This window comes from Chiloscyllium plagiosum, unplaced genomic scaffold (assembly GCF_037043375.1).
Source record: "Chiloscyllium plagiosum isolate Xiang-an unplaced genomic scaffold, Cpla_swu_hap1 HiC_scaffold_4, whole genome shotgun sequence".
Classification (NCBI taxonomy): domain Eukaryota; kingdom Metazoa; phylum Chordata; class Chondrichthyes; order Orectolobiformes; family Hemiscylliidae; genus Chiloscyllium; species Chiloscyllium plagiosum.
This window is the reverse complement of record NW_028270142.1, coordinates 59,650,619-59,669,340: the sequence shown is the minus strand read 5'-3', so window position 1 is coordinate 59,669,340 and position 18,722 is coordinate 59,650,619. Positions and strand designations below refer to the sequence as shown.

Genomic DNA, 18,722 nt, shown 5'->3' with positions numbered 1-18,722 from the left:
ACACCTTGTTACTTGAAAACTCTCTTCATACTTCTTACATTAGAAGTACTTCAAAATGTATTTATCTGGATGCAAAAGCACTTTGAAGAGAACTGAAGTTGTAAAAAACCACCAAAAAAAGAAAGAATTCGCTTTTGTGACAAATTGATCAAAATGACTTAGACTTGAGCAATGTTTTTCAATTTCATCATTGAAAAAAAGAAACCAATTTAGAAAATGCACAATAGTTTCATTCAAAGTGGGTATAATTCAATGGACATCATTTGCATTTGTTGAACAGAATCTCAAAACCAAAATCACTTCCATTGGCTATAAGGTCAGTGTGTTGTAAACAGGTAACTAACTGTTTTCACGGAGAGATTGTATCTCCACTTACTCATTGTCAACCTCAAATACAGTCAGAGCCATGCTTCTGAGGTTTGAAGTTGTATACAGTAGAAAGAAGCTGAAAAATGTGTTGCTGGAAAAGCGCAGCAGGTCAGGCAGCATCAAAGGAGCAGGAGAATTGACGTTTCGGGTATAAACCCTTCTTCAGGAATGAGGAGGGTGTGCCAAGCAGGCTAAGATAAAAGGTAGGGAGGAGGGACTTGGGGGAGGGGCGTTGGTAATGCGATAGGTGGAAGGAGGTTAAGGTGAGGGAGATAGGCCAGAGAGGGGGTGGGGGCAGAGAGGTCGGGAAGAAGATTGCAGGTCAAGAAGGCGGTGCTGAATCCAAGGGTTGGGACTGAGAAAAGATAGGGGGAGGGGAAATGAGGAAGGTGGAGAAATCTGCATTCATCCCTTGTGGTTGGAGGGTTCCTAAGCAGAAGATGAGACGCTCTTTCTCCAGGCGTCGTGTTGCCATGGTCTGGCGATGGAGGAGGCCAAGAACCTGCATGTCCTTGGCGGAGTGGGAGGGAGAGTTAAAGTGTTCAGCCACGGGGCGGTTGGGTTAGTTGGTGCGGGTGTCCCAGAGGTGTTCTCTGAAACACTCCGCAAGTAGATGGCCTGTCTCCCCAATGTATAGGAGGCCACATCGGGTGCAGCGGATGCAGTAAATGATGTGCGTGGAGTTGCAGGTGAATTTGTGCAGGTAGAAACGGGTGGTGCAGGGTCCCACATAGTCCCACAACCCCGCACCACCCATTTCTACCTCCTGCCTAAAATTCATAAACCTAACTGCCCCGGCCGACCCATTGTCTCAGCCTGCTCCTGCCCCACCGAACTCATCTCTGCATACCTTGACACGGTCCTGTCCCCCTTAGTTCAAGAACTCCCCACCTATGTTAGGGACACCACCCACGCCCTCCACCTCCTCCATGATTTTCGCTTCCCCGGTCCACAATGGCTTATCTTCACCATGGACATCCCGTCCCTGTACACCTCCTTCAACTGACTGAACTGGTCCTCATTCTGAACAACTTCTCTTTCCAATCATCCCACTTCCTCCAAACCATAGGAGTAGCCATGGGCACCCGCATGGGCCCCAGCTATGCCTGCCTCTTCGTCGGATATGTGAAACAGTCCATCTTCCGCAGCTACACTGGCATCACCCCCCACCTTTTCCTCCGATGACTGTATCGGCGCTGCCTCGTGCTCCCACGAGGTGGTTGAACAGTTCATCCACTTTAATAACACCTTCCACCCCGACCTCAAATTTATCTGGACCGTCTCAGACTCCTCCCTCCCCTTCTTAGACCTCTCCATTTCTATCTCGGACAACCAACTCAATACGGATGTTTATTATAAACCGACCGACTCCCACAGCTACCTGGACTACACCTCCTCCCACCCTGCCCCCTGTAAAAATGCCATCCCATATTCCCAATTCCTTTGCCTCCGCCGCAGGTGGACCAATTCCAATACCGAACAACCCAGATGGCCTCCTTCTTCAAAGACCGCAATTTCCCCTCAGACGTGGTTGACGATGCTCTCCACCGCATCTCCTCCACTTCCCGCTCCTCTGCCCTTGAACCCCGCCCCTCCAATCGCCACCAGGACAGAACCCCTCACCTACCACCCCACCAACCTCCAGATACATCGTATCATCCTTCGTCATTTCCGCCACCTCCAAACAGACCCCACCACCAAGGATATATTTCCCTCCCCTCCCCTATCAGAGTTCTGGAAAGACCACTCCCTCCGCGACTCCCTCGTCAGGTCCACAACACCCACCAACCCAACCTCCACTCCCGGCACCTTCCCCTGCAAACGCAAGAAATGCAAAACTTGCGCCCACACCTCCCCCCTTACTTCCCTCCAAGGCCCCAAGGGTTCCTTCCATATCAGTCACAAATTCACCTGCACCTCCACACACATCGATTTACTGCATCCGCTGCACCCGATGTGGCCTCCTATACATCAGCACTGTCCCCATGACTTGTCCAGACATGTCCTACCTGCCTATCTCCTTTTCCACCTATCCACTCCACCCTCTCCTCCCTGACCTATCACCTTCAACCCCTCCCCCACTCACCTATTGTACTCTATGCTACTTTCTCCCCACCCCCACCCTCCTCTAGCTTATCTCTCCAGGCTTCAGGCTCTCTGCCTTTATTCCTGATGAAGGGCTTTTGCCCAAAACGTCGATTTCGCTGCTCCTCGGATGCTGCCTGAACTGCTGTGCTTTTCCAGCACCACTAATCCAGAAATTGGGGAGACAGGCCGCCTACTTGCGGAACGTTTCAGAGAACACCTCTGGGACACCCGCACCAACCAACCCAACCGCCCCGTGGCTGAACACTTTAACTCCCCCTCCCACTCCGCCAAGGACATGCAGGTCCTTGGCCTCCTCCATCGCCAGATCATGGCAACATGACGCTGGAGGAAGAGCGCCTCATCTTCCGCTTAGGAACCCTCCAACCACAAGGGATGAATGCAGATTTCTCCAGCTTCCTCATTTCCCCTCCCCCCACCTTTTCTCAGTCCCAACCCTCGGACTCGGCACCGCCTTCTTGACCTGCAATCTTCTTCCCGACCTCTCCGCCCCCAACCCCTCTCCGGCCTATCTCCCTCACCTTAACCATCTTCCACCTATCGCATTCCCAACGCCCCTCTCCCAAGTCCCTCCTCCCTACCTTTTATCTTAGCCTGCTTGGCACACCCTCCTCATTCCTGAAGAAGGGCTCATGCCCAAAACGTTGATTCTCCTGCTCCTTGGATGCTGCCTGACCTGCTGTGCTTTTCCAGCCACACATTTTTCAGCTCTGATCTCCAGCATCTGCAGTCCTCACTTTCTCCTAAAGTAGAAAGAAGAAGAGTAATCCAGTTGACAGCCTCAGTAGCACTGAGAGAGAGAGAGATCTGCCTTCACAATGCAGCCAAGACTTGCTTCTGTGCTGATCAGCAGAGGCCATACAATGTAACACAAGTTGGGGAATCTAGGAAAGCCCTTCTCTGAAGCTTAGGAATGCAGAGAGCTGGACCATTTCCAAAGTTGAAAAAAAAACTTCGCTGTGCTCTATAATTTTTACTGTTCAAATACTTTTTTTGTTTAAAAGTGATCTAGCTTGTCTCAAGTTTGCTCATTTCTCCACACCCATGTTCAATCTAAAATATTCACTTTTCACCTCTGTCTCTCTCTGTTTCCATTCCATTCCCAGCTTCAGTTACACAATTTGAGGTAGGGTTTATCTATATCCTTTTAGAATTGTGAAAATGTCAGTAATTACCTTTTCTCCAGTGGCAACATTTCCAAGTAATCCCAGTTACGTTTGGTGTCTGGAATTTCTGGAATTTGTTTATTTGCCTGACCTGTAACATTCAGCCACCTTGAACGTAAAATTAATATTCACCATAATTCTCCTCCCCATGTTCCCAGGTAATATTATTTTGTGAGTAATTAGTTTACAGTTCTCTAAATGTGGTCAAAACAGAGACCAACCCTCCCAGGTACATACAGTTTCATAAAATGTTTTAACTCTCTTGTCCACATTTACAATAGCACATTGGAAAATATTTAAAATTCTGTGTGATGTTTTGAAAACGTTGCGAGGAATATCAGTTTGGTAGAATATTTTCTACTTTAAATATAGTCATAGAGTTTTCCAGCGTGAAAAGATGCCTTTTAAGCCATTGTGTCTGCCCCAACGATCAAACTCCTATCTGCCCTCAGCCTATCTTCCTGCATTTGGCCCATAGCCTTCTGTGGTATGACCTTTTTAGTGTCCGTCTAAATACTACCTAATTGTTGTGAGGGTACTTGCCTCTACCACTTATCAGGAGTTAAAAATGTTTTCCTCAAATTCCCTGGGTTCGATTCCACCCTCCAGCAACTGCCTGTGTGGAGTTGGCACATTCTTCCCAAGGAGAAAGTGAGGTCTGCAGATGCTGGAGATCAGAGCTGGAAATGTGTTGCTGGAAAAGCGCAGCAGGTCAGGTAGCATCCAGGGAACAGGAGAATCGATGTTTCGGGCACAAGCCCTTCTTCAGGAATGAGGAAAGTTTGTCCAGCAGGCTAAGATAAAAGGTAGGGAGGAGGGACTTGGGGGAGGGGCGTCGGAAATGTGATAGGTGGAAAGAGGTCAAGGTGAGGGTGATAGGTCAGACTGGGGTGGGGGCGGAGAGGTCAGGAAGAAGATTGCAGGTTAGGAAGGCGGTGCTGAATTCGATGGATTTGAGTGAGACGGTGGGGGGAGGGGAAATGAGGAAACTGGTGAAATCCGAGTTCATCCTTTGTGGTTGGAGGGTTCCTAGGCGGAAGATGAGGCGTTCTTCCTCCAACCGTCGTTTTGTTGTGGTCTGACGATGGAGGAGTCCAAAGACCTGCATATCCTTGGTGGAGTGGGAGGGGGAATTGAACTGTTGAGCTACAGGGTGGTTGGGTTGGTTGGTCCGGGTGTCCCAGAGGTGTTCTCTGAAACGCTCCGCAAGTAGCCGGCCTGTCTCCCCAATATAGAGGAGGCCACATCGGGTGCAGAGGATGCAATAGATGATGTGTGTGGAGGTGCAGGTGAATCTGTGGCGGATATGGAAGTTTCCTTTGGGGCCTTGGAGGGAGGTGAGGGGGGAGGTGTGGGCGCAAGTCTTGCACCTCCTGCGGTTGCAGGGGAAGGTGCCGGGAGTGGAGGTTGGGTTGGTGGGGGGTGTGGATCTGATGAGGGAGTCACGGAGGGAGTGGTCTTTACGGAATGCTGATAGGGGAGGGGAGGGAAATATATCCTTGGTGGTGGGGTCTGTTTGGAGGTAGCGGAAATGACGGCGGATGATGCGCTGTACATGGAGGTTAGTGGGGTGGTAGGTGAGGACCAGTGGGGTTCTGTCCTGGTGGCGGTTGGAGGGGCGGGGCTCAAGGGCGGAGGAGCGGGAAGTGGAAGAGATGCGGTGGAGGGCATCGTCGACCACGTCGGGGGGGAAATTGCGGTCTTTCCCAAGCCCGTGTGGGTTTCATGCAGGTGCTCTGGTTTCTTCCCACAGTCCAAAGATGTGCAGGTTAAGTGGATTGACCATGCTGAATTGCCCAGAGTGTGAAGGCTAGGAGAGTTAGCCATGGGGAATGCAGGGTTACAATGATAGGGTAAGGGGTGTGGGTCTGGGTGAAATGCTGTTCAGAGGGTTGGTGTAGACTGCTTCAGCACTGTAAGGTTTCTATGATTCTGTTCGATGAACTGAGAGCTGAACCCAGTGTGTATGTTTCCTGAGCAGAGTGGACTATGCCACATTTGGCTAGTTGAGAACAGAGGAGGGAGTACTCTGTGGGAAACATAAAAGTATGGAACTGAAGAGCTGCAGCCATGCACTCCTTCTCACTCACTGTTTGACAAGTGATTTCTAACTCTAGTTTGTCCGCCCCAGTCTCTGTTGATCTTAATTTACACTTCCTCGCTGTCAGCCTTGATTATCATGAGGGAGTTAGTAATGCAGCTGTACTGTGCTACTCTGAGCAGTGAGAAGAGCGGCACTAGCTGCCATCTTCTTAAGCCCGTGCTGCTCCAGAGGGCAGAAAAGATGGATACAGAGATCCAGCTTAAAGGAAATGAGACCTTCAAGACAGGTTCCACACACACATGGTCAGCTCTCCACATTTGTGAGTACCAGTGCTTCAGGAGTCTCCAGCTATCATACCTTGGCACTGCTTGCGTTGCTGGGTTTGTTAAGCTGGACATCATTGAAAGATTTCTTCTCTTAGACTTCTGCACACTCTTCTCCTCTAAGGATGGAGCAGAGAGTTATAATTTTGAAGAATGAATTGTCTGAAGGTTAGGGAAGGACATTTGTGGAACATGACTGGGGCATGTTTTTTATGTGGGCACATGAATCATAGAATCATAGAAGAATCATGGAATCCCTACAGTGTGGAAGCAGGCCATTCTGCCCATTGAGTCCACACTGACCCTCTGAAGAGCATCCCACCCTATCCCTGTAACCCTGCATTCCCCGTGGCCAATCCACCTAGCCTGGACATCCCTGGATGGCCAATCACATCTTTGGACTTTGAACTTGAGATAACTTGAAAGGGAGGAATGAGCAGAACTACAAGGCCTGTTGGTCTGAGGAGTGTTGTGCAAGAAACAAAATCCTAGAAAGTCAGAATGTGAGATTAATTGCCTGAAAATGTTATGTCACTGATCTTCCCTGCTCTCCTGAGGTCCTTATACCTTTTTGAACCTCTGTACTGAGGTTAGAGGGACCACATTACTCCTGCTCATTGTCTTGGCCACCTTGATCCACACCTTATGGCTTCCTCTTCTTGTCCCTTGGGAAGTATCAATTCAGTTTAGACTCTCTGATCTCACAGCAGGACCTCAGTTAAGAGTCTGAGACTCGGGCAGCCTTCCCAAGTCTCCTCTCCATTCTCGTGATTGCTGAAATATCAGGAATTGTTGAGAAATTCTGACCCCCTTTAATTAAAATCCTTTCCATTAATGATTTGCTGAGTAATTTGGCTGGCAAACTGAATTAAAGAGTAAGGGTAAAGTGTGCTGAGAGAACAATGGGTTTCCCTCACCTCTGTATGAAGATCTGTCAGGATAAAGTGTCATCACATAAGAACAGAAGAAATAGGAGCAGGAGTAGGCCATCCGGCTCATTTAGCCTGCTTTGTCATTCAACAAGATCATGGCTGGTCTCTTCATGGACTCGGCTCCACTCACCTGCCCACCCTCTGTAACCCTTCATTCCTTTATCTATCTAACTCTGCCTTAAAATCATGCAATGAGTTAGTCTCAACTGCTTCACTGGGCAGGGAATTCCACAGATTCATAACCCTTTGGGTGAAGAAGTTCCTTCTCAACTCAGTAAATGAATTTTGAATTGGATACCAAATCAAGTTTTCTAAGCGCTGTGCAATGATATTTTTAGAGTCAGTCTGAAGATCACCATTATACATGTGCCATTTTCTTTCCATCCACAACCATCATTTATGACCTTCCTATTTTGAAAGTCTATTTAATACAGTACGATATATTTGTACCCATTGGAACTCATATTGCCTGTGAACTTTTGGAAGGGTCACTGATTGTTATTTTGAAGAAAATGCTGCACAGCAACTAATGCATTCATAGACATTGTGTCGGGGTATTTGGTCTCTGGAGCAAGATTGCAGTGCTATCATGGAGCTGCACATCACTCTGTATCAATACCACAGAGTGTGCAGAGTTAGAAAACACCTCACTTCTAACACTGAACGAGCACCTGACCAGACTACACTAGAATTCCCTACTCTTTGGAAGGTACATCAAGAGTATGTGTACTTGAACACATGAAGAAGATAATCAAATTCTTATTGAATATAAGTCAGAGAGCTTGGTGTAACTATGATTACTATGAAGAGCAGTATTTCAAATTTAATATATAATGAATAGTGTTACCTTTAAGTCTATGACACAAAAGAAACCTGCAAATGCTGGAATCCAAAGAATGGTTATACCTGAAACATTGACTTCTCCACCTCCTGGTGCTGCCTGGCTTGCTGTGCTCTTCCGCCCTCCTGCTCATCTACTTTAAAGCCTAAGCCTGAAGATGGTCCTCGACTTCACCTTCTCCTCCAACAGTCTGTAACCACCCCAAATTAATGGGAAGACATTAATCCAGGGGATGTAACTCAACCCCAAATTATTTGGTAGTGACATAGGGCCTGAAACCAACAGCTTTTTGTTTCTGCTTCATGGTTGAAATTAAACATTTGTTGAATCATTTGCTTACTGATACAATTATGTTGTTTTGCGTGAGAATAATCTTTTGTTGATGTGTATGCTTGTTCTAAGTAAGTAATTATGTTAAATACTACTGTAACGTCAAAGGCATACATTAGACTCCAGTTTGTACCCTGTGTTGTTAACCTGGATATTGTATAAGATAGTAAATGCAGTGTTTTGTGTTGTTTTTATTGAAAATGCCAGCTTGCTATGTTTTTGTGGAACTGGATATAAGGTCTATGCAAATGATAAGTCATAGGCAAATAGACAGCATGCAAAACATAATTTTAAAGGCAGATTCCTGTTGAAAGAGTAGAATATGAATAATGAGACTTTTAATTGCTGAGGATGAGAAATGGAATGGAAGGAATGCACAAATTATATTCTTTAATAATCCTCCCTTTGCATTTTTTCTGTTTTTTAGAAAATTTCACAGAATTAAATCTGTGTTTCCTGCTAGCAGTAAGGAACAGTAGCTGGGAATGGAGTAATTTTCTTCAGATTAGGAAACTATCAGAAGAATATAAGGCCAGAAAAAAATGATAAATCTAAGTGCTTTGTTGCTTATCATGAGGTAGCATGAATATAATCTGCATAATCCATTTCCCCAGAGTGTAATAATGGTGGTATTCAGTGAAGATAAGAACCGTGATGAGCAGTTGAGATATTGGAAATACTGGCATTCTCGACAGCACACTGCCAAACAAAGAGTCCTCGATATTGGTAAGTGACTACCTAAACGGTGCCTGCCTACTGCAGAATTATTCTCACAATTAAAACAAATATCTTGTCATTGAAAGTTTGCTTGTTAATTGCTAGACAAAATTTGATGTGATTTTAAAATTCTGACCCAATGTGCTCATCCTAGTGTGGGCCTTTATTCATTTTTGCAGAATGCTGGGGATAAAATTTTACCAGTCAATGAGGGAAACAAAATGTCCAAATAAATGTTTTGTTCCAGGTCTAGACCCTTGCATTGAATATTTTTTGAGCACTACAATGCTAGTCACTCTGTAAACCATCTGCAGGGCTTCTATATAGGATGAGTCAATTTTGCTCAAAGGCCTAACGATTAACCAGGGTATGACCATTATCTTTCCATGTAATCTGAATTGTATATCTGTGCCTTTTGCACACATACACTTCAATTTGGTCAATTAAAATTACAGACCCATTAGCCTAACCTTGGTCATGGGTAAGATCCTGAATCCATTGTGAAGGTTGAGATTTCTGAATACTTGAAAGTTTATGGTAAAATAGGGCAAAGTTAGCATGGTTTCATTAAGGGGAGGTCATGCCTGGCAAATCTGCTATAATTCTTTGAGGAAGTAACGAGCAGGTTGGGCCAAGGAGAGCCAGTGGATGTTATCTACCTGGACTTCAAGAAAGCCTTTGATAAGGTGTCGCATAGGAGGCTACTGAGTAAGGTAAGTGTCAATGATGTTAGAGACAAGATGCTAGCATGGATAAAAGCTTGGCTGTCTGGCAATAAGCAAAGAGTGGGGATAAAAGGGTCCTTCTCAGGATGACAGCCAGTGGCAAGTGGTATTCTGCAAGGCTCAGTGTTGGGGCTACAACTTTTCACTTTATACATTAACGATTTAAATGAAGGAACTGAGGGCATTCTGGCTAAGTTTGCCGATAATACAAAGATAGATAGAGGGACAGGTAGCATTGAGCAAGCAGGAACGCTGCAGAAGAATTTGGACAGGTTAGGAGAGTGGTCAAAGAAATGGAAGATAGGGTACAACGTGGGAAAGTGTGAGGTCATGCACTTTGGTAGGAAGAATCGAGAAATGGATTATTTTCTAAATGGGGAGAAAAATTCAGAAATCTGAAGTGCAAAGAGACTTGGGAGTTCTCGTCCAGGATTTTCTCAAGGTAAACTTGTAGGTTGAGTCAGTAGTTAGGAAGGCAAATGCAATGATGACATTTCTTTTGAGAGGACTTGAATATAAAAGTATTTCTGAGGCTGTATAAGATTCTGATCAGATCACATTGTATGCAGTTTTGGACTCCATATCTTAAGAAGGATGTACTGACCCTGGAATGGGTTGAGAGGAGGTTCACTAGAATGGTCCAAGGAATGAAAAGCTTAACATATGAGGAATGTTTGAGGACTCTGGGTTTATACTCGGAGTTTTGAAGCATGAGGGGGAATCTAATTGAAGCATACAGAATACTGAATAGTCTGGATAGAGTAGATGTTGGGAAGATGTTTCCATTGGTAGGAGAGACTCAGGCCTGAGGGCAGAGTCTTAGAGTAAAGGGAGATAAGGAGAACATCATCAGCCAGAGCATGGTGAATCTATGGAATTTATTGCCACAGAAGGCTGTGGAGGCCAGGTCATTGAGTATATTTAAGATTGAGATAGATAGATAGATAGATAGATACATAGATAGATAGATTCTTGAGTATCAAGGGGATTAAGGGTTATCCTATGTGTTATGGTGTCATTTCTTTTAAGGCTGACTCAGAATGCACTTAGTGAGATTAGACCACATATGAATAAATAAGCTGCTTTACTTAACAGCTTAGTGAATGCCCAAAGCAACTGCTTTAATTAGATTGATGTGAAATAATCAGGAGGAGAAAGTGAGCACTGCAGATGCTAGAGATCAGAGTCGAAAAGTGTGTTGCTGGAAAAGCACAGCAGGTCAGGCAGCATCCAAGGAGCAGGAGAATCGACGTTTCAGACATAAGTCCTTCATCCGGAATGTTCAGTGAAACAATCAGTGCCGTTTATCTTCATGTAGTAATAGAATATTTCTATTTATGTTGTTATTACTATATTTCAGATTTTTGACTGTTTTAATTAGTTTGAACTGAACGAGGATAATTTTCATTTGGAAAAAACAATCAGGCGGGTTATATAATTGGCGAGTTATCTCCTCTTCCAAGTTGAACATAGAACATAGAACATTACAGCGCAGTACAGGCCCTCGATGTTGCGCCGACCTGTCATACCAATCTGAAGCCCATCTAACCTACCCTATTCCATGTACGTCCATATGCTTGTCCAATGACAACTTAATTGTACTTAAAGTTGGCGAATCTACTACCTTTGCAGGCAAAGCATTCCATACCCTTACTACTCTCTGAGTAAAGAAACTATCTCTGACATCTGTCCTATGTCTATCACCCCTCAATTTAAAGCTATGCCTCCCCACCCCGTGCTCGCCATCACCATACTTGGAAAAAGGCTCTCCCTGTCCACCATATCTAATCCTCTGATTATCTTATATGTCTCTATTAAGTCATCTCTCAGCCTTCTTCTCTCCAAAGAAAACAGCCTCAAGTCCCTCAGCCTTTCCTCGTAAGACCTTCCCACCATACCAACCAACATCCTAGTAAATCTCCTCTGCACCCTTTCCAAAGCTTCCACATCCTTCTTAGAATGCAGTGGCCAGAACTGTACACGATATTCCAAGAGTTTTGTACAGCTGTAGCATGACTACATGGTTCCAGAACTTGATCCCTCTATTAATAAAAGCTAAAACACTGTATGCCTTCTTAACAACCCTGTCAACCTGGGTGGCAACTTTCAAGGATCTGTGTACCTGGACACCGAGATCTCTCTGCTCATCTACACTACCAAGAATCTTAGTATTAGCCCAGTAGCCCAGTACTTTGCATTCCAGTTACTCCGACCAAAGTGAATCACCTCACGCTTGTCCACATTAAACTCCATTTGCCACCTCTCAGCCCAACTGTGCAGCTTATCTATGTCTCTCTGTGACCTACAACATCCTTCGTCACTATCCATAACTCCTCTGACCTTAGTGTCGTCTGCAAATTTACTAACCCACCCTTCTATGCCCTCATCCAAGTCATTTATAAAAATGACGAACAGCAGTGGACCCAACACTGACCCTTGCGGTACACCACTAGTAACTGGACTCCAGGATGAACATTTCCCATCAGCCACCACCCTCAGTCTTCTTTCAGCAAGTCATTTACTGATCCAAACTGCTATATCTCCCACAATCCCATTCCTCCGCATTTTGTACAATAGCCTACTGTGGGGAACCTTATCGAATGCCTTGCTGAAATCCATATACACCACTTCAACCAGTTTACTCTCATCCACCTGCTTGGTCACCTTCTCAAAGAACTCAATAAGGTTTGTGAGGCATGACCTACCCTTCACAAAACCGTGCTGACTATCCCTCATCAAATTTATTCATTTCTAGATGATTATAAATCCTATCTCTTATAACCTTTTCCAACACTTTACAAACAACTGAAGTAAGGCTCACTGGTCTATAATTACCAGGGTTGTCTCTACTCCCCTTCTTGAACAGGGGAACCACATTTGCTATCCTCCAGTCTTCTGGCACTATTCCTGTAGACAATGACGATTTAAAGATCAATGTCAAAGGCTCGGCAATCTCCTCCCTGGCTTCCCAGAGGATCCTAGGATAAATTCCATCCGGCCCAGGGGACTTATCTATTTTCACACACTGCAGGATTTCTAATACCTCTTCCTTGTGAACCTCAATCACACCTAGTCTAGTAGCCTGTATCTCAGTAATCTCCTCGACAACATTGTCGTTTTCTAGAGTGAATACTGTCAAAAAATATTCATTTACTGCTTCCCCTATCTCCTCTGAGTCCACACATAACTTCCCACTCCTATCCTTGATTGGCCCTAATCTTACTCGCGTCATTCTTTTATTCCTTAAATACCTATAGAAAGCCTTAGGGCTTACCCTGATCCTATCCGCCAACAACTTCTCATGTCGTCTCCTGGCTCTTCTGAGCTCTCTCTTAGGGTCTTTCCTGGCTACCTTGTAACCCTCAGGCGCCCTAACTGAGCCTTCACATCTCATCCTAATATAAGCCGCCTTCTTCCTCTTGACCAGCGATTCCACTTCCTTCGTAAACCACGGCTCCTACGCTGTACAGCTTCCTCCCTGCCTGACAGGTACATACTTATCTAGGACACTCAGAAGCTTTTCCTTGAATAAGCTCCACATTTCTAATGTGCCCATCCCCTGCAGTTTCCTTCCCCATCCTATGCTTCCTAAATCTTGCCTAATCGCATCGTAATTGCCTTTCCCCCAGCTGTAACTCTTGCCCAGTGGTATACACCTATTCCTTTCTATCACTAAAGTAAACATGTCAGAATTGTGGTTGCTATCACCAAAGTCCTCACCTACTTCCAAGTCTAACACCTGGCCGGGCTCATTACCCAGTACCAAATCTAATGTGGCTTCGCCCCTCGTTGGCCTGTCTACATACTGGTTCAGATGAAGACCATCCTGCTTGTAGAGGTCCCACCTACCCCAGAAAGAGCCCTAATTATCCAAGAATCCAAAACCCTCCCTCCCTGCACCATCCCTGTAGCCACATGTTGTACTCCTCTCTCTCCCTATTCCTTGCCTCACTAGCACGTGGCATGGGCAACAAACCAGAGACAACAACTCTGTTCATCCTAGCTCTAAGCTTCCATCCTAACTCCCTGAATTTCTGCCTTAAATCCCAATCTCTCTTCCTACCTATGTTGTTGGTGCCTATGTGGACCACGACTTGGGGCTGCTCCCCCTCCCCCTTAAGGATCCCAAAAACGTGATCAGAGACATCATGAAATCCGGCACCTGGGAGGCAACACTCCAACCGTGAGTCTCTCTCGTCCCCACAGAACCTCCTATCGGTCCCCCTAACTATGGAGTCCCCAATGACTACTACTCTGCTCCTCTTCCCCCTTCTCTTCTGAGCAGCACGGACAGACTCTGTGCCAGAGCCCTGAACCCCACTGCTTTCCCCTGGTAAGTCATTCCCCCCCCAACAGTGTCCAAAATGGTATACTTATTGTTGAGGGGAATGGCCACAGGGAATCCCTGCACTGCCAGCCGGTTCCCTTTCCGTCCCCTGACAGTAACCCATCTGCCTTTTTCTTGTACCTGAGGAGTGACTACCTCCCTGTAACTCCTTTCAATAACCCTCTCTGCCTCCCGAATGATCCGAAGCTCATTCAGCTCCAGCTCCAGCTCCCTAAGGCGGTTTTCGAGGAGTTGGAGTTGGGTGCACTTCCTGCAGATGTAGTCAGCAGGGACACTAGTGGTGACCCTTACCTCCCACATTCTGCAGGAGGAACATTCACCTGCCCTCACCTCCATTCCCACTATTCTAAATTCCCAAAGAGACTGTTGAAAAATAAGGAATAAAACATAAACTCGTTACCTTACTAATCTGGCGCACAGAACCTTTTTGTTTGGTTAGAGGAGGAGGATGGGTGGAAGACACTACCCGAGTAGTGTTTCGGGTAACGCAATCACACAAATATATGACTTCCCAGAAGTCCTTCGCTCCTCCCTCGTACCTCTCAGCAAATGGAGGCCCGACTCCCAAAGTAAGTCCCTTTTAATGCGGGAAAACTCACCCTTCCTGGCAGCCCTCGCTTCACCGCTCCTTCTTTTCTCCTCGCCGCTCTGGCAAAATTTCAAAATTGAAAATAACTTCTTTCAATTCCTAACAAAGCACTTTTCTCTCACAGCTCTGTGCTGGATTTTTGTGTCCCATAAACAGATTTTGAGGTTGAGGGGGTACAGGAAGCCTTCCTGATCCCACTGACCTGCCTGAAATTTTACTGGGGCCAGGAAGAGCAGGGGACTTCCATCTCTTGATGCTCTCAATTAACGACTAAAGGGCCTCATTCCAATTCCTGTTGCTATTTTGCACATTCATAACTCATGTTGATCAGGAAGCCAAAAAACTTATTTTATAATTCACTCATGGGATGTGGCCACTACTGGCTGGCCCAGTACTCATTGCCCAGCCTTAGTTACCCTTAAGAAAGTGAACTTCTGAACTGCTGCAATCCATTTGGTGTTGGTAGACCCATAATGCTGTTAGGAATGGAATTCCAGGATTTTGACCCAGATCTACCTGTCCAAGCTGGCATTGGGCAAGGAGAAACCTCCTTTATAGATCTCACTATTCCAACAGAAGCACATACCATACATACCCTCACCCCTCCACCCCCAACTGAATCTTGTTAATTGCGACCTTTCAACAATCCTTCTTTGACACCGCTATACCCAGAATCTGCTTATCTGCTCACTGTGGTGAGATTGCCCGATGTCCCAGCAATGACCATTGCCGTTAGCTGACACTGCTTGGACTAGAAAGCTGTCGACTGACCAATTGGCTGGCACCTTTCAGAGCTGGGACTTTATCTCATCTCAAAGCAATTACAATGTAAGTTGCTGCCAAGTGGGCATGGAGTATGGCATCCAATAAAATCTAGCCCTTTGTGTATGTTTAAAGCTGCATTTTTTCTCCCAAAAATATGCTTCATTCACAACATTGGTCAAAATACATTACAAAACATTTCAACTTGAATTAAAAATTTGTGATCAAATTCAACTTATCACCACACGGCACATTCTTCTCAACTCAATGGAGGTGAACTAATTTGTTGCCTTCAGTTTGAAATGGGCTGCCTGTGTTTTCCTTTTGTTTTTATCTGAGAACAGTAAGAGAAGGATCAGGGAATTTCCAACATGGTGGGTGTTGATCCCAAAACAGGCTAATGTATTGCTTATTGTTTATACTCTTAAGGGAAGGCCTCTGCTTTTTGCCTGGGCCCCTGTTTTACTTTAGCTCAACTTTCTCATCCAAGATTATCTGTTCATTTGATCTGAGCAGGGAGAAGGGGTGTCAGTTTATTATCTGATGTGAAAGTTGGCACCTTTAACAATGTTTGGCTGTGAACTGAGCTTGATTATATCTTAGTAAATAATATCCTTCACTCAGATTTTGACTGTAGGTAATAAAACCACACTCTGGCGCTGTGTCAGACTTTTAAATCTATTGGTTTGGGGGGGTGGGTGTGGGGATCTGTCATAATCTTGCAACTCCTACATTATTTAAAGAATTTATTCTTGAGTTGTGGATCATTCTGGCATGGCTATATTTACCATCTATTGTGTCAAAGATCTGTTGTTTCTAACCTTAGTGCTGTTTGTTAGTGATATATGCAGTCATGGGACACAATTTTAACTCTATACACCAAGATGAGTTTTGAGTGTGTTAAGTTTTGGGCAATATTACCAACTCCCATGACAACAGTTAGATGATTTAGTATGGAGATGTAATGATTTGGCAGTGATAGGGAAGTATGTAGACAGGAAATGCTGACTGTCAGAACTTGTAGATTGAGAACTTCAGAAAGCTTTGACACTCACTTTCATTGTGTGTTTACTTATGTTGGTTTCCTCCTGCCAGTGGCATGGGTCATAATCATGAAAGGTGAAAGAAGCTGGGATGGTGACTGGTAGATATGATTCTGTGTCAAGCTTTTGCATGACCAGTCTATAGGATCTCTCTCCTAACTTGGATACCAGTTCCTGGAGGCAGGAAGAGGATTTTGACTGGACTAAGGCAACCTGAGCTTGATGCAATGTCTGGTTTGTTGCAAAATTTTGTGCTTTCATTCCTTAATACCTGTCACTGAACATTTACATTGACCTGCTGCTATAGCTGACTGTACCAGAGATTAAGTCACAGTAGTTTTAGCATGAGGTGGCTTTGTCGTGTCAGTAAAAATTTTATACACAACCTTTTATTGGAATGAACATTCCAGAGGCAATAAGTAGCTTTCAGTGTAAAACTGTAGTTAACTTGCGGCTAAATGGAACTTGTCAAGTTTCTATCACTCAGCCTTAACTGTAGTGAACTGCATACACGAGATTGATAAGAGACTGAAGATTATATTCAATAGTTTCTTGAAAATTTCAAGTGCAATTATAAATGGAAAGGAATGCAAACCTAGCTAGCAGCAGAGTATTCTGGATTGCACATGATAGGAGGGATGTGATTGCACAGGAGATTTACCAGAATGTTGCCTGAGCTGGAGAGTTTTAATTATGAAGCGAAATTTGATAGACCGAGGATGTTTTTCTTGGAGCAGAGGAGACTTGGGAGGATTTGGAGGTTGGGGTGTGGGCTGGATGGTGGGATTGGGGGTTGGGGGTAGAGTACGGAGGTGGCTGAGATGTTTAAGATTATGAGGGGCATTAGCTTTGTAGACTGGAAGAGACTTTTGCCCTTGGTGGAAGGATCAATGACTAGGGGCTGTAGATTTAATGTAAGGGGCGGGAGGTTTAGAGGGGATGTGAGGAAAAATATTTTTACCCAGGATCCTATGAATCTGGAACTCACTGCCTCTAAGGCTAGTAGAGCCAGAAATATACATAACATTTAAGTAGTAGCTAGATGCACACTTGCAATGGCAAGGCCTACAAGGCTATGGGCTACCTAGTGAGTGTTGTCAAACAGAGGGAGCTGGGACGCAGGTACATAGTTCCTTGCAAGTAGTGTCACAGGTAGACAGGGTGGTGAAGAAGGCATTTAGCGTGCTTGCCTTCATCAGTCAGAGCACTGAGTACAAGAGTCGGGACATTGTGTTACAGCTGTACAGACATTGGTGAGGCCACATTCGAAGTACTGTGTACAATTCTGGTCAGTCTGCTTTAGAAAGAATGTTGTTAAACTGAAAGGGTGCAAAAAAAAATTTTACCAGGATGTTACCGAGACTGGGAGTTCAAGGGAGAGGCTGGATAGGCTGGCACTTCTTTCCCAAAGCTTAGGAGGCTGAGGAGTGACCTTTTATAGAGGTTTATAAAATCATGAAGGGCATGGATACAGTAACTAGACCAGGTCTTTACCTCAGGGGAGAGGAGTCCAAAACCAGAGGAAATAGGTTTAAGGTGAGAGGGGAAGAATTTAAAAGGGACCGGGGACACCTTTTTCACAAAGAAAATGGTGCATATATAGAGCAAGCTGCCAGACGAAGTGGTAGAAGCGAATACAGTTACAACATTTAAAAGACATTTGGACATTTGTACAGGTACATGGATAGGAAAGGTTTAAAGTGATATGGGCCAAATGCAGCTAATTCAGGAATTTAGGAAACATGGTCGGCATGATCAGTTTGGGTTGAAGGGTCTGTTTCCATGCTGTACAACTGTTGGACTTTAAATGGGATTAGAGTAGTTAGGTTGTTATTTTTGATCAGCATAGATACGGTGGACCAATGGCTGTTTTCTATGACATGAAATTTTTTTTAAAAATTAGATTAAATCTGTGCAGGCACATAGGATAAACATTGTGAATATTTACTGTCTATTCGCTTTCTGCACAGTGAGTTTTAACATGTTGAGGATGTTCATTTTTTGTTGATCAGTACCGAAGTGGAGTTATTTGATTTGTGAGAAATTACATCCGTAGATCAGAATATTTTTGTTGCAGTGCAGCCTTGTAGCCTTGTTAAAAAAAGCAGCTCATTCTCATGGACATTCCTTTTCAGAAGTTCAGGTTCCTTCTCACTACAGTGAGTTCCTCAAAAGTGTATTTGTCTTTGTGAAAACATTTCTCTTTCAACTGGGGAAGAAACTAAAACGAGGCTGAAAACAAACAATTATCTTTTTGTTTGGGAAGAACTGTGCATGTCCTTCCTAACCACACTTATGATGTAAGCATGTGTTTCAACATGATTATTGAATCATATGTTTGGTTTAGTTTTTCCTTTTTCCAAATGTATTTTCAAGAGGTCATTGATTCTTTAGAATACTTTCACAAAATTGTATGCCTGAGTTTGT

At 44.7% G+C, this 18,722-nt stretch overlaps 1 protein-coding gene across 1 annotated transcript in view; it reads left to right on the top strand.

Moving 5' to 3' along the window:
• Window positions 1-18,722, top strand: part of LOC122549157 (grainyhead-like protein 2 homolog) — a 153,566-nt gene that overhangs the window by 54,437 nt on the left and 80,407 nt on the right. The window contains exon 7 of the mRNA XM_043688500.2: window positions 8,726-8,837. Coding sequence (XP_043544435.1) covers window positions 8,726-8,837 — 112 coding nt within the window. The remainder of the gene's footprint in view (window positions 1-8,725; window positions 8,838-18,722) is intronic.